General features: G+C 38.9%; 1 protein-coding gene across 1 annotated transcript in view; it reads right to left on the reverse strand.

Annotated features, from left to right (window-relative positions):
* Window positions 1-13,030: 13,030 nt before the first annotated feature.
* GRM1 (glutamate metabotropic receptor 1) overlaps window positions 13,031-14,491 on the reverse strand; it is a 147,041-nt gene continuing 145,580 nt past the window's right edge. Inside the window, exon 4 of the mRNA XM_015822363.2 lies at window positions 13,031-13,395. Within this exon, the coding sequence (XP_015677849.2) occupies window positions 13,031-13,395 (365 nt within the window). The remainder of the gene's footprint in view (window positions 13,396-14,491) is intronic.

The following is a 14,491-nucleotide window of genomic DNA, read 5'->3' on the forward strand; positions in this document are numbered from 1 at the left end:
ACTGTAAAAAATTACAAAATATCGCGACCTGGCCATCGAAACTGCGCGATTATGGATGAAACGTATAACAGTGATACCCATTGTCATCGGGGCACTGGGAACTATGTCCCAAAAACTTTGCAAAATACATCAGGAAACTGCAGCTTCCTGCAATAACTCCAGCAATGTTACAAAAAACTGCGCTACTCGGAACATCTTAACCCCCTGCTCAGGCAGGAAACCCTATACCAGGGGTGTCAAACTGCCGGCTCATGGCCGGATGCATCATGCCGAAACCGCACCCACCCCATTGCCGGCAATGGAAAAAATGTCACGATACATCATGACACGTCACGTGATGTTGCAAGTTTGACACCCCTGCCCTATACCATTTCAGACAAATGGCTGTCCAGTCTCTTCTTAAAAACTTCCAGTATTGGAGCATTCACAGCTTCTGGAGGCAGGTTGTTCCACTGATCAATTGTTCTAACTGTGAGGAAATTTCTCCTTAGTTCTAGGTTGCTTCTAATAACTGGGGCATGGCTTTCATAAATCAAGTTTCGAAAGGAAAGGACCACAACAGAGCCTGAGGCTTGAGGCATGAGCCAGAAATGCCCTGTGGTCTCTTGGTTTCCATTGCCTGGATGTGTTTGCACAAGACCAACCAAATCAGCCTCCTTGCTTTTGCAGGCTGTCAGGAAGTGTTCCCTGCTCAAAGACCTCCCTTACAAAAGATTTGTGGAGCTAACTCGCACTTCTGCTGCTTATCAGCGAGAACAAGACTTATGCAAAAGGAAGTAGTGACAAGATGTTGAAACTAATGGAGCAGAATAGAAAAAGAGAGAAGGAATCACTAGCAAGTCTAGACAGACAAGCAGGCATTTGAGAGATAGAGATGAGAAAAAAAAATGTTGTGGGTGGCAGACAGAGAAGTGTTTTGATTGAAATTCAGAACGAGGAGAAAACTGCAACCAGAAGCTGTGATTTTTATTTTCTATTTTTGGGGACTAGAAATTGTGAGAGGAGAAGAACAGATCTGGGGCTGTAACACTCCTGGTGGCAGCAAAGAGAGAAGAAAAAGCCTACTTCTTGGCTGCCCTCTACTGGTCATCAAGATTGTAGCAGTCCAGATCCATTACAAGTAGTCCTCACTTACTGACTGCCTTGTGCAGTGACTGTTCGATGTTACAGCAGTGGAAAAAACCCACTTTGCAATCAAATCATCGTATTTATGGCTGTTGTGGCATTCAGCAGTCACATGATCACGATTCACACACCTCACAACCATCTTGTGACAAGCAGAATTAATGGAGAAGGCAGAAATAAAGTCACAAGTCTCAGTCACATGATCTTTTCGCTTAGCAATCATACCACTTGGCTTAAAAACTGATGAGTAAGTGAGGCTGTAAGTCAAACATAGTCACGTGATTTTCTGCAAAGTGACTGCGTAGTTGCCTAGATGTGTAGCTGCATAACAACTAAGTTGCCAGTCCCAATTTTTGTCGCTAAGCAAAGACTACCTGTGGTCTTATGCAGGAGACATACTTTCTGAAAAAGTCAAACTTTCTTTTGGGGATTCTCACTTTGACTATCAGCCTGAGAGATACAGAACAAGGAGAGGGTTCTTTTTTGTTTGATGCCATGATAAAGTGAGACTAAGAACACCCAGGCAGGTAGCTGAGCCTCCGACAGTATACAGAAAGAATAAATTCTTTCTGTATAAATAATTCTGTCAAACTAATTTTGAAAAATAAAATGGCGCCCTTAGCAAAGAAACTCCTATTTAATTCTATGGGGATTCTCAATCATCCACGTCAACTGAACTTTCATGTTTTTTCCTTGAAAATGTTTCACTTCTCATCCAAAAAGCTTCCTCAGTTCTGAAGAAGCTTCTTTAAAAAAAAACACTCAAAAACTGAAGATGCTTCTTGAATGAGAGGTGAAATGTTTTCAAGGAAAAAAACCAAGAAAATCCAGTTGCTTCTTGAAAAACACCTTTGGGAAGTCTTGTTTAATACATTAAGAAACATTTTGAGGTGAAATTTAACTCATTGTTTTTCAGCTACAATGATTATAGTATATGTTCCTGTGTGACAGTGAGGAATGATGACTTGAGGGCAAACAGAGAAAAAAACAAGTTCCCTCCCCAACAAACCCTCCTCCCAAAGGCCCTAGGACAAACAAAAGTCTAATCATTGGATCAGCCTTTGAAAATATTTTGATGCTTGTCAATAAATTGATTGTTGTTCCTTTCTGTTGTTTACCAACTGCTACTATTTTTTTTAATGCATGTGCAAACTAGAGATAGTTATCAAAAAACATCTTGGAAGAAGGTCATGGCAAACTCTTCTCTATTATTGGCAAGAAAACAAGCTGGACATGGGTATGAAGTCACCAGTAGTCAAGCTCACCTCAAGAAGACTTTATCTTTAGGTCACCCAAATCATTTAATAAAGTGCTTCCCTCATGAGCAAAGTGCTCCTCTGGATCTGTTCCATGTAGTAGTCACTCGAAGATTCCAGGAAGTTGCACAAGCTAAATTTTAACCCGACTGCTCTAGATTATTAATGACAACCAATATTTTGTGGAGTTGTGTGAAGAACTGATTCAGAGATATATTTTTTTTTTAAATTCAGAGATGATTTGATTGAATTACCCTCCAAACTGATTTTTTCATCAGTTCTCCAAATTAATTTTATGCACTAAATTAAATCAGTGCTTCCCAACTCAGGTACTTTTGAGCTGAATCAAGCATTTGAGCTGAATCAGTTCAATCTGCTGATTCTCTTGAACATAGTAACTCAATTTGTGGAAGGGAATCAATATTTGAATCAAATTCACACAACTCATAAAATCAATTGTTTAAATCAAATCTCAGATGATTCATATACTCCTAGTACTTTCACTTGTAAGTGGATTGTAAGCTTTATAACAGACAGGAAGCAGTAGGTGAAGCTAGGAACAATCACATCAGATACTTGTACAATTAGCACACACACACACACCCCAGGGCTGTGTGCTCTCTCCACTTCTCTTCTCTCACTATACCAACAAGTGCATCTCAAAGTATCCCTCTGTTAAAGTACTGAAGTTTGCAGATGATACAACACTGATTGGTCTCATTCGAGACAACGACGAATCTGCATACAGACGGGACGTTGAACAACTAGCCTTGTGGTGTGGCAGGAACAATCTTGAACTGAACACACCCAAAACTGTAGAAATGATAGTAGATTTTAGTGGAAACCTTCCTATTCTACCACCTCTTACAATACTAGACAACACAGTATCAACAGTAGAGACCTTCAAGTTTCTAGGTTCTATAATAACTCAAGACTTAAATGGACACCTAACATCAAAAATGTCATCAAAAAAGCACAACAAAGAATGTTCTTCCTGAGCCAACTCAAAAAGCTCAGACTGCCCAATGAGCTGCTGATATAGTTCTACAAAGGAATGATTGATTCTGTCATTTGCACCTTTATAACTGTCTGGTTTGGCACTGCAACCAAACCCAGACACAGACATCAATGGATAGTTAGAACTGCAGAAAAAACAATTGCTACCAGCCTGCCTTCCATTGAGGACCTGTATATTACATGAGCAAGAAAGAGAGCTGTGAAAATATTTTACAGACCCCTCACATCCTGGACATAAATTGTTTCAACTTCTTCCCTCAAGATGACGCTATAGGGCATTGCACGCCAGAACAACTAGACACAAGGACAGTTTTTTCTCCATGCAATCACTCTGCTAAAAAAATTAATTCCTACAACACTGTCAAACTACTTAGCAAGGCTGTACTACTATTATTCTTCTGATCTTTCCTATTACCTATCTCCTTATCTTCTTATGACTATAACTGTTGCTGTATCTTATGATTTGTATTGATTGTTTTATTTAGTATCATAGTATGATTTATGTTGTTTGTTTATTTAGTATCCTATGACTAAGTGTTGTATCTTATGATTTATGATAAATGTATTTTTATGTTGATTATAATCATGATTTATTGCTTGTTGCTTGTATGTACACTGAGAGCATATCACCAGAGACAAATTCCTGTGTGTCCAATCACACTTGGCCAATAAAGAATTCTATTCTATTCTATTCTATTCTATTCTATTCTATTCTATTCTATTCTATTCTATTCTGTTCTGTTCTGTTCTGTTCTGTTCTGTTCATCTTGTTCAGGGACAGATTTAATAGGCTGCATAGTTCTTAGCTGCACATATTGTTGTTCACATCCAAGATGATTGATTTTTGATTTCTCATCTTTAAGGAATTCCTCTGTGCCATATCCCTATCTGTTCTGGAAGAACAAATTACCATGAATTAGCTTTTCATGCCAAACCAACAGAAAGCCTTCCCCACCAGTTTCACACAAATGTTTAATTACATCTAGGAAAGGTCCAAAGCCAGAGCAGAGTTCCTAAGGACATGAGTGCTTACCTACCTCCTCCCTGAGGATTGATTAGAACCACTCAAGGTAGAAGTGAAAACATCGTAAAACTCCCAGAACCCATAGATGGCCTACAACAGGGGTCTCCCAACTTTTCAGTCTGAGGGCCATAATGGACATTTTGCAAACATTGTAAAATCAGTTTTATAAATGAGCGAATAAAATTTAACTGAACAAATGTGTCTTATTTTGCTCAACATGATTCACAACAACAAGAAAAGAGAAGTGAAAAAAACGATGCCATGCTTGTATGGACAAATGATATAAGAAGAATGTCAAACCTTAGCAAATGGGGCATAAAACATAAAAACAGAGAGAAGCTCTGCTGGATCAGGCCAGTGTCCAACCAGTCCAGATCACTTCCCCCCCCCACCCACCCACCCCAGGTAAAGGAAGCAACCCTCCAGTCAGCTTCCTCTTCCTCGTCTGGCTGGTCCTGAGCCAGTTCAGATGGGGTTTTCTTTGCACACTGGAGGGGGGGCGGCAGAAATGATCCAAGGGAGAACAGCACATGGGAAGAGCTGGTGGACTGGAAAGAACCTTCTAGCAACCTGAATGTAGCCCACGGAAAATGGTTTGGAGACCCCGTGGCTAGAAGGAGGCTATGGCTGAGGGTCCTGAATCCTGTTGATAGTATCAAACATTGCTCCTTCAAGATTAATGCAAGTAGTTACATTCCAATACTGTCAAGCCACTTTATTTATTCATGCCACATAACAGAATTATTCCAAATTCTGTATGTGGCATCTCAATAGCTTTATTTAATAAGGTGTACATATTTTATTAAGAAACATTAATAATATCACAGAGAGAGAGAGAGAGAGAGAGAGAGAGAGAGAGAGAGAGAGAGAGAGAGAGAGAGAGAGAGANACTGTAAAAAATTACAAAATATCGCGACCTGGCCATCGAAACTGCGCGATTATGGATGAAACGTATAACAGTGATACCCATTGTCATCGGGGCACTGGGAACTATGTCCCAAAAACTTTGCAAAATACATCAGGAAACTGCAGCTTCCTGCAATAACTCCAGCAATGTTACAAAAAACTGCGCTACTCGGAACATCTTACATTTTAAGAAGGTACCTGGTTGACACCTAGGATGCTGGTAGCAACCCGTGTCAACCATCAGCGCCAGCCAATTTGAATGTTCAGTTGACTGAGGTTCATGTCAAATAAATAAATAAATAAATAAATAAATAAATAAATAAATAAATAAATAAATAAATAAATAAATAAATAAATAAATAAATAAATAAATAAATAAATAAATAAATAAATAAATAAATAAATAAATAAATAAATAAAAATAATAATAATAATAACAACAACAATAATAATAATAAAGTTGGACGGGACCTTGGAGGTCATCTAGTCCAACCCCCTGCTCAGGCAGGAAACCCTATACCAGGGGTGTCAAACTGCCGGCTCATGGCCGGATGCATCATGCCGAAACCGCACCCACCCCATTGCCGGCAATGGAAAAAATGTCACGATACATCATGACACGTCACGTGATGTTGCAAGTTTGACACCCCTGCCCTATACCATTTCAGACAAATGGCTGTCCAGTCTCTTCTTAAAAACTTCCAGTATTGGAGCATTCACAGCTTCTGGAGGCAGGTTGTTCCACTGATCAATTGTTCTAACTGTCAGGAAATTTCTCCTTAGTTCTAGGTTGCTTCTAATAACTGGGGCATGGCTTTCATAAATCAAGTTTCGAAAGGAAAGGACCACAACAGAGCCTGAGGCTTGAGGCATGAGCCAGAAATGCCCTGTGGTCTCTTGGTTTCCATTGCCTGGATGTGTTTGCACAAGACCAACCAAATCAGCCTCCTTGCTTTTGCAGGCTGTCAGGAAGTGTTCCCTGCTCAAAGACCTCCCTTACAAAAGATTTGTGGAGCTAACTCGCACTTCTGCCGCTTATCAGCGAGAACAAGACTTATGCAAAAGGAAGTAGTGACAAGATGTTGAAACTAATGGAGCAGAATAGAAAAAGAGAGAAGGAATCACTAGCAAGTCTAGACAGACAAGCAGGCATTTGAGAGATAGAGATGAGGAAAAAAAATGTTGTGGGTGGCAGACAGAGAAGTGTTTTGATTGAAATTCAGAACGAGGAGAAAACTGCAACCAGAAACTGTGATTTTTATTTTCTATTTTTGGGGACTAGAAATTGTGAGAGGAGAAGAACAGATCTGGGGCTGTAGCATTCCTGGTGGCAGCAAAGAGAGAAGAAAAAGCCTACTTCTTGGCTGCCCTCTACTGGTCATCAAGATTGTAGCAGTCCAGATCCATTACAAGTAGTCCTCACTTACTGACTGCCTTGTGCAGTGACTGTTCGATGTTACAGCAGTGGAAAAAACCCACTTTGCAATCAATCATCATATTTATGGCTGTTGTGGCATTCAGCAGTCACATGATCACGATTCACACACCTCACAACCATCTTGTGACAAGCAGAATTAATGGAGAAGGCAGAAATAAAATCACAAGTCTCGGTCACATGATCTTTTCGCTTAGCAATCATAACACTTGGCTTAAAAACCGATGAGGAAGTGAGGCTGTAAGTCCAACATAGTCACGTGATTTTCTGCAAAGTGACTGCGTAGTTGCCTAGATGTGTAGCTGCATAACAACTAAATTGCCAGTCCCAATTTTTGTCGCTAAGCAAAGACTACCTGTGGTCTTATGCAGGAGACATACTTTCTGAAAAAGTCATACTTTCTTTTGGGTGCTCACTTTGACTATCAGCCTGAGGGACCCAGAACAAGGAGAGGGTTCTTTTTTCTTTGACGCCATGATAAAGTGAGACTAAGTACACCCAGGCAGGTAGCTGAGCCTCCGACAGTATACAGAAAGAATAGGTAAAATTCTGTCAAACTAATTTTGAAAAATAAAATGGCGTCCTTAGCAAAGAAACTCATACTTAATTCTATGGAGATTCTCAATCATCCATGTCAACTGAACCTTCATGTTTTTTCCTTGAAAATGTTTCACTTCTCATCCAAAAAGCTTCCTCAGTTCTGAAGAAGCTTCTTTAAAAAAAAACACTCAAAAACTGAAGAAGCTTCTTGAATGAGAGGAGAAATGTTTTCAAGGAAAAAAACCAAGAAAATCCAGTTGCTTCTTGAAGAACACCTTTGGGAAGTCTTGTTTAATACATTAAGAAACATTTTAAGGTGAAATTTAACTCATTGTTTTTCAGCTACAATAATTATAGTATATGTTCTTGTGTGACAGTGAGGAATGATGACTTGAGGGCAAAGAGAGAAAAAACAAGTTCCCTCCCCAACAAACCCTCCTCCCAAAGGCCCTAGGACAAACAAAAGTCTAATCATTGGATCAGCCTTTGAAAATATTTTGATGCTTGTCAATAAATTGATTGTTGTTCCTTTCTGTTGTTTACCAACTGCTACTATTTTTTTTAATGCATGTGCAAACTAGAGATAGTTATCAAAAAACATCTTGGAAGAAGGTCATGGCAAACTCTTCTCTATTATTGGCAAGAAAACAAGCTGGACATGGGTATGAAGTCACCAGTAGTCAAGCTCTCCTCAAGAAGACTTTATCTTTAGGTCACCCAAATCATTTAATAAAGTGCTTCCCTCATGAGCAAAGTGCTCCTCTGGATCTGTTCCATGTAGTAGTCACTCGAAGATTCCAGGAAGTTGCACAAGCTAAATTTTAACCCGACTGCTCTAGATTATTAATGACAACCAATATTTTGTGGAGTTGTGTGAAGAACTGATTCACAGATATTTTTTTTTTTTAAATTCAGAGATGATTTGATTGAATTACCCTCCAAACTGATTTTTTCATCAGTTCTCCAAATTAATTTTATGCACTAAATTAAATCAGTGCTTCCCAACTCAGGTACTTTTGAGCTGAATCAAGCATTTGAGCTGAATCAGTTCAATCTGCTGATTCTCTTGAACATAGTAACTCAATTTGTGGAAGGGAATCAATATTTGAATCAAATTCACACAACTCATAAAATCAATTGTTTAAATCAAATCTCAGATGATTCATATACTCCTAGTACTTTCACTTGTAAGTGGATTGTAAGCTTTATAACAGACAGGAAGCAGTAGGTGAAGCTAGGAACAATCACATCAGATACTTGTACAATTAGCACACACACCCACACCCCAGGGCTGTGTGCTCTCTCCACTTCTCTTCTCTCACTATACCAACAAGTGCATCTCAAAGTATCCCTCTGTTAAAGTACTGAAGTTTGCAGATGATACAACACTGATTGGTCTCATTCGAGACAACGACGAATCTGCATACAGACGGGACGTTGAACAACTAGCCTTGTGGTGTGGCAGGAACAATCTTGAACTGAACACACCCAAAACTGTAGAAATGATAGTAGATTTTAGTGGAAACCTTCCTATTCTACCACCTCTTACAATACTAGACAACACAGTATCAACAGTAGAGACCTTCAAGTTTCTAGGTTCTATAATATCTCAAGACTTAAATGGACACCTAACATCAAAAATGTCATCAAAAATGCACAACAAAGAATGTTCTTCCTGCGCCAACTCAAAAAGCTCAGACTGCCCAAGGAGCTGCTGATATAGTTCTACAAAGGAATGATTGATTCTGTCATTTGCACCTTTATAACTGTCTGGTTTGGCACTGCAACCAAACCCAGACACAGACATCAATGGATAGTTAGAACTGCAGAAAAAACAATTGCTACCAGCCTGCCTTCCATTGAGGACCTGTATACTGCATGAGCAAGAAAGAGAGCTGTGAAAATATTTTACAGACCCCTCACATCCTGGACATAAATTGTTTCAACTTCTTCCCTCAAGATGACGCTATAGGGCATTGCACGCCAGAACAACTAGACACAAGGACAGTTTTCCCCCCATGCAATCACTCTGCTGAAAAATTAATTCCTACAACACTGTCAAATTACTTAGCAAGGCTGTACTACTATTCTTCTTCTCATCTTTCCTATTACCTATCTCCTTATCTTCTTATGACTATAACTGTTGCTTTTATCTTAAGATTTATATTAATTGTTTTATTTAGTATCATAGTATGATTTATGTTGTTTGTTTATTTAGTATCCTATGACTAAGTGTTGTATCTTATGATTTATGATGAATGTATTTTTATGTTGATTATAATCATGATTTATCGCTTGTTGCTTGTATGTACACTGAGAGCATATCACAAGAGACAAATTCCTTGTGTGTCCAATCACACTTGGCCAATAAAGAATTCTATTCTATTCTATTCTATTTTATTCTGTTCTGTTCTGTTCTGTTCTGTTCTGTTCTGTGCTACGCTACGCTACGCTATGCTACGCTATGCTATGCTATGCAATTCTATTCATCTTGTTCAGGAACAGATTTAATAGGCTGCATAGTTCTTAGCTGCACATATTGTTGTTCACATCAAAGATGATTGATTTTTGATTTCTCATCTTTAAGGAATTCCTCTGTGCCATTATCCCTATCTGTTCTGGAAGAACAAATTACCATGAATTAGCTTTTCATGCCAAACCAACAGAAAGCCTTCCCCACCAGTTTCACACAAATGTTTAATTACATCTAGGAAAGGTCCAAAGCCGGAGCAGAGTTCCTAAGGACGTGAGTGCTTACCTACCTCCTCCCTGAGGATTGAGTAGAACCACTCAAGGTAGAAGTGAAAACATCGTAAAACTCCCAGAACCCATAGATGGCCTACAACAGGGGTCTCCCAACTTTTCAGTCTGAGGGCCATAATGGACATTTTGCAAACATTGTAAAATCAGTTTTATAAATGAGCGAATAAAATTTAACTGAACAAATGTGTTTTATTTTGCTCAACATGATTCACAGCAACAAGAAAAGAGAAGTGAAAAAACAATGCCATGCTTGTATGGACAAATGATATAAGAAGAATGTCAAACCTTAGCAAACGGGGCATAAAACATAAAAACAGAGAGAAGCTCTGCTGGATCAGGCCAGTGTCCAACCAGCCCAGATCACTTCCCCCACCCACCCCAGGTAAAGGAAGCAACCCTCCAGTCAGCTTCCTCTTCCTTGTCCGGCTGGTCCTGAGCCAGTTCAGATGGGGTTTTCTTTGCACACTGGAGGGGGGGGGGCAGAAATGATCCAAGGGAGAACAGCACATGGGAAGAGCTGGTGGACTGGAAAGAACCTTCTAGCGACCTGAATGTAGCCCACGGGAAATGGTTTGGAGACCCCGTGGCTAGAAGGAGGGTATGGCTGAGGGTCCTGAATCCTGTTGATAGTATCAAACATTGCTCCTTCAAGATTAATGCAAGTAGTTACATTCCAATACTGTCAAGCCACTTTATTTATTCATGCCACATAACAGAATTATTCCAAATTCTGTATGTGGCATCTCAATAGCCTTATAAGGTGTACATATTTTATTAAGAAACATTAATAATATCACACACACACACACACACAGAGAGAGAGAGAGAGAGAGAGAGAGAGAGAGAGAGAGAGAGAGAGAGAGAGAGAGAGAGAGAGAGAGAGAGAGAGCAAATTTTAAAATGCAGTGAAAACTTCCGACCTTAGTATATATTAATCTGATGTGCTAGGCAGAGTATTACAGACCCCCTAGTTCAATAGTCTAATATTGATCCATTTCAGCAAATTAAATGCTCCACTTGTAACTCAGGTCAATTAATTCTGCTGATGCTCCTGCAAAACACCAGCAGAATCAGCCAAGCTTCACTCATGCCTCATCTTTCCCCTTGAAGCAAAAAAAAAAAAAAAAAAAAAAAAAAAAAAAAAAAAAAAAAAAAAAAAAAAAAAAAAAAAAAAAAAAAAAAAGGCACCCATGAATTAAGTCTTTGATTCTACTGGCACAAAGACGCTATGCTTGAAATACTTCTTAATTGTAAAGTATCAAAGTGGCACTAGAAGTATTCACTTACACTGAATTCTAGATAGTAAAAAGAGTAGATAACAAAAATGTGAAGTGTAACTATTAGGCACAACAAAAGACAGCATGAAGGTCTAAGAATGCTGGAGCAAATGAGAAGTTCTGAACTTGCCATTGATAAACTTATATTTAGGAAGAGTATTCTGGTGTACTGCATGATATTAATGGGGACTCAGAGAAGAATCTTGACAGTTGTTAAGCTATGAGCAGACAAGTGGAAGAGAGCATGTTCCTAAAGATGCTTTTTCAAAAGGCAACTGAGCTTTGCTTTTCCTATTCAGGTGACCCTGAGGGCACAACTGTGCCTCCAAGTGGCCTCAACGACTCTCAGAAAGAATGCTAATGACCAGATGACTGCAAGGAATATAAATTCTTCCATCCACCATTCAGTCAGAACTGAAGAAGCTTCTTGGATGAGAAGCAAAATGTCTTCAAGGAAAAACAAAGTCCAATTGCCTTCTTTTGAAAAAAAAACTTTTGGGACAACCATGACTTGGATGACTGAGAATCTCTATAGGCATTGAGTATGTTCCTGTAGGGATCTGGGCTGCAGATTATTTCAAGATGAAGACAAGCACTCCTAAACCGAGGGAAGAAGCAAACATGCATCCAACCTCATTATTTTAGAATGAGTGAAAGATGAACAACTCAACCAGAGAAGATTCCAGCAACTAAATTCTTCATTAAAAGAATATTCAGGATCATCTTTGAAAACAGTCTAACATACCACACACAGCAGTGATCCTTCCCTTTTACTTATGGCTGCAACTGGGGAATTAATCAAAAGTGGTAAAAAGTATTCAAGGTCACCAAGACCACCTAGGATTCTGCTGACTTGAGACTTTTTCCAAGTCAAAATACAAAGCACTGACTTTTCAAGTCTCTTACAGATTGGGGACCTGGATATTTTTTTTAAAAAAAAACCTGGTTACTCCTATATGAATCTAGCAGGTGATAAACATTTTCAGATGACTTTCTCTAAATGTCTCTGAAGTGAAAACAGGCTGTTATCGGGGACCAAGATATGTTTATTTGATGACAGCTTTGCCAAGTTTAGTCACTAATTTAAACCAAGTCTCATTGCTCATGCTTTCAGTAGAAAATTACCCTGTATACACTAGTCCCATTTATCATCTGGGCTTTTATTAATTATATCTAAAAGATAATTGTAGGCTCCTTTTGCTATTTTATAGTCAATCCAGATTTGGGGAACGGGGTAAAAGAAGATAACTCTTCTAGCTTCTTTGTGAGTTTTTTCCTCCTTAATCTGAAATATACATATACTTTTTTTAATAACATTGAATAGAATAGAGCTGGAAGGGACCTTAGAGGTCATCTAGTCCAGCCCCCCGCTCAAGCAAGAGAACCTATACCATCTCAGACAAATGTCTGTCCAGTCTCTTCTTAAAAACCTCCGGTGATGGAGCGCCCACGATTTCTGAAGGCAAGCTCTTGAATTGAAATGAATGAATTTATGAATGAAGCCAAGCCAAGCCAAGCCACCTTTGTACTTCACTGATATTGGTGAACTGGTATATCTCCACTACCCTACTTCTTTTCTGAAAGAAGATCTTAAGCCTTGTAAGGCCACCTTGAATTTGTGAAACAAGCAGAAAATAAATCCTTATGGTCCACAAAGCATGCTTGTGACAGATTTTCTTTACTCATTTTAATTGCCTTCATGGAATGTTCTTGTGTATACTACAAACAGTACACAGTAGTAGGAACACAGACATTTATGTTCAACCTTAAGATGAATAAACAGTGATGATCTTATAGCGTTGTACCTTCCAGGAGCGTCTCCATTTTCATCAATCCGCACTTCTTCTCCGGAGACTCCAGTGAATGATGAATTTAGGAGAAATTCCAAAAGTTTGCTTCCATCAATTGGCTTCATAGCATCGCACAGTCCAATCTGGCCCTGGCAAAGGGCATGATGCATGCTTTGTAAGCCATGAGCCATAGCATAGATTGCATTGATAACAAATCCCATTTTACTGTCTTGGACATAATTTTCTTCTAAGCTTTCATTGCCTGTAATCAGAAGACAAAGCGTTACTCCTAAAATGAAAATGAAAGGAACTTTTTTTCCCCAGAATGTATTTAGACAGCCAGTAGTTTAAGAAAATTAAATAAATGCCACCATTGCTTCAAATACTCCCACCACAAAACCACCAGGTTTTTGGTCCTCAACCTGTAACTGATCTTCAACATCTTTCACCATTGGCTATCCAGGGGTGGGCAACCTTGGCTCTTTTATGACTTGGGGACTTCAACTCCCAGAATTCCTGAGCCAGCCATGCTGAGGGGAAAGGGAGAGGTTTCCAAGCTGAGCCATGCTGGCTCAGGAATTCTGGGAGTTGAAGTCCACGAGTCATAAAAGACCCAAGGTTGCCTACCCCTGGGCTATCCTATTGTTCTAACAGCATTTGAAATATGACAAATTTCCCTCCTCTGCTCTAAAACAATGTGGGGCAATGTATTTTCCAAAATAGTTCTGGAGGCTGTTGCATAGTATCAAAATTTATAGGAGTGATGCAGCAGAGAAAATGATATATTTATTTATTTAAATTTTGAATATTGAAAACATTAGTCAATGCCTTCCTACCTCTCATAGAGATTTAATCATTCTAAAACCACACACAGGGTAACTTGTAGCGATGAAGGTGGTGGTTTTATTGATTTGCAGTATGGCTTTTGGTGATTTTTTTTTTTAAGTACTTCTGGCTCGAAAATAAAAGCAACAACAGGAGAAGTGGTATTGCAAAACATGGATGAGGTTGATAAAGAAGGATTCTTGTCTCTGAGCTGCTTAAAGGCACCATACTAATAAATAATAAAATATTAAAGTACAATTAAAACAGAAACACCCAACATCCAGTCTGCTACTGTAAGAAAAAGAACTCATCTACTCATATAATTTAATGGAAAATCCGCAAAGCAGAGGGACTTTCAAAGGTTCAAGATGGGACTACTATATCTGGAATGCAAAAAAAAAAAATCAAATGTTTATGGGATGGCAACAAAGCATCAGCATTTTCTGTATTGGTTACTGCCATCTAGTGGACTTCTGTATTTTTGAAACACAGATACTTTCATGCTACGAACCCTACTGTCTTTAGGACTGCTG

Source organism: Protobothrops mucrosquamatus, unplaced genomic scaffold (genome assembly GCF_001527695.2).
Source record: "Protobothrops mucrosquamatus isolate PMUCROS unplaced genomic scaffold, P.Mucros_1.0 scaffold1535, whole genome shotgun sequence".
In the NCBI taxonomy this organism is placed as follows: domain Eukaryota; kingdom Metazoa; phylum Chordata; class Lepidosauria; order Squamata; family Viperidae; genus Protobothrops; species Protobothrops mucrosquamatus.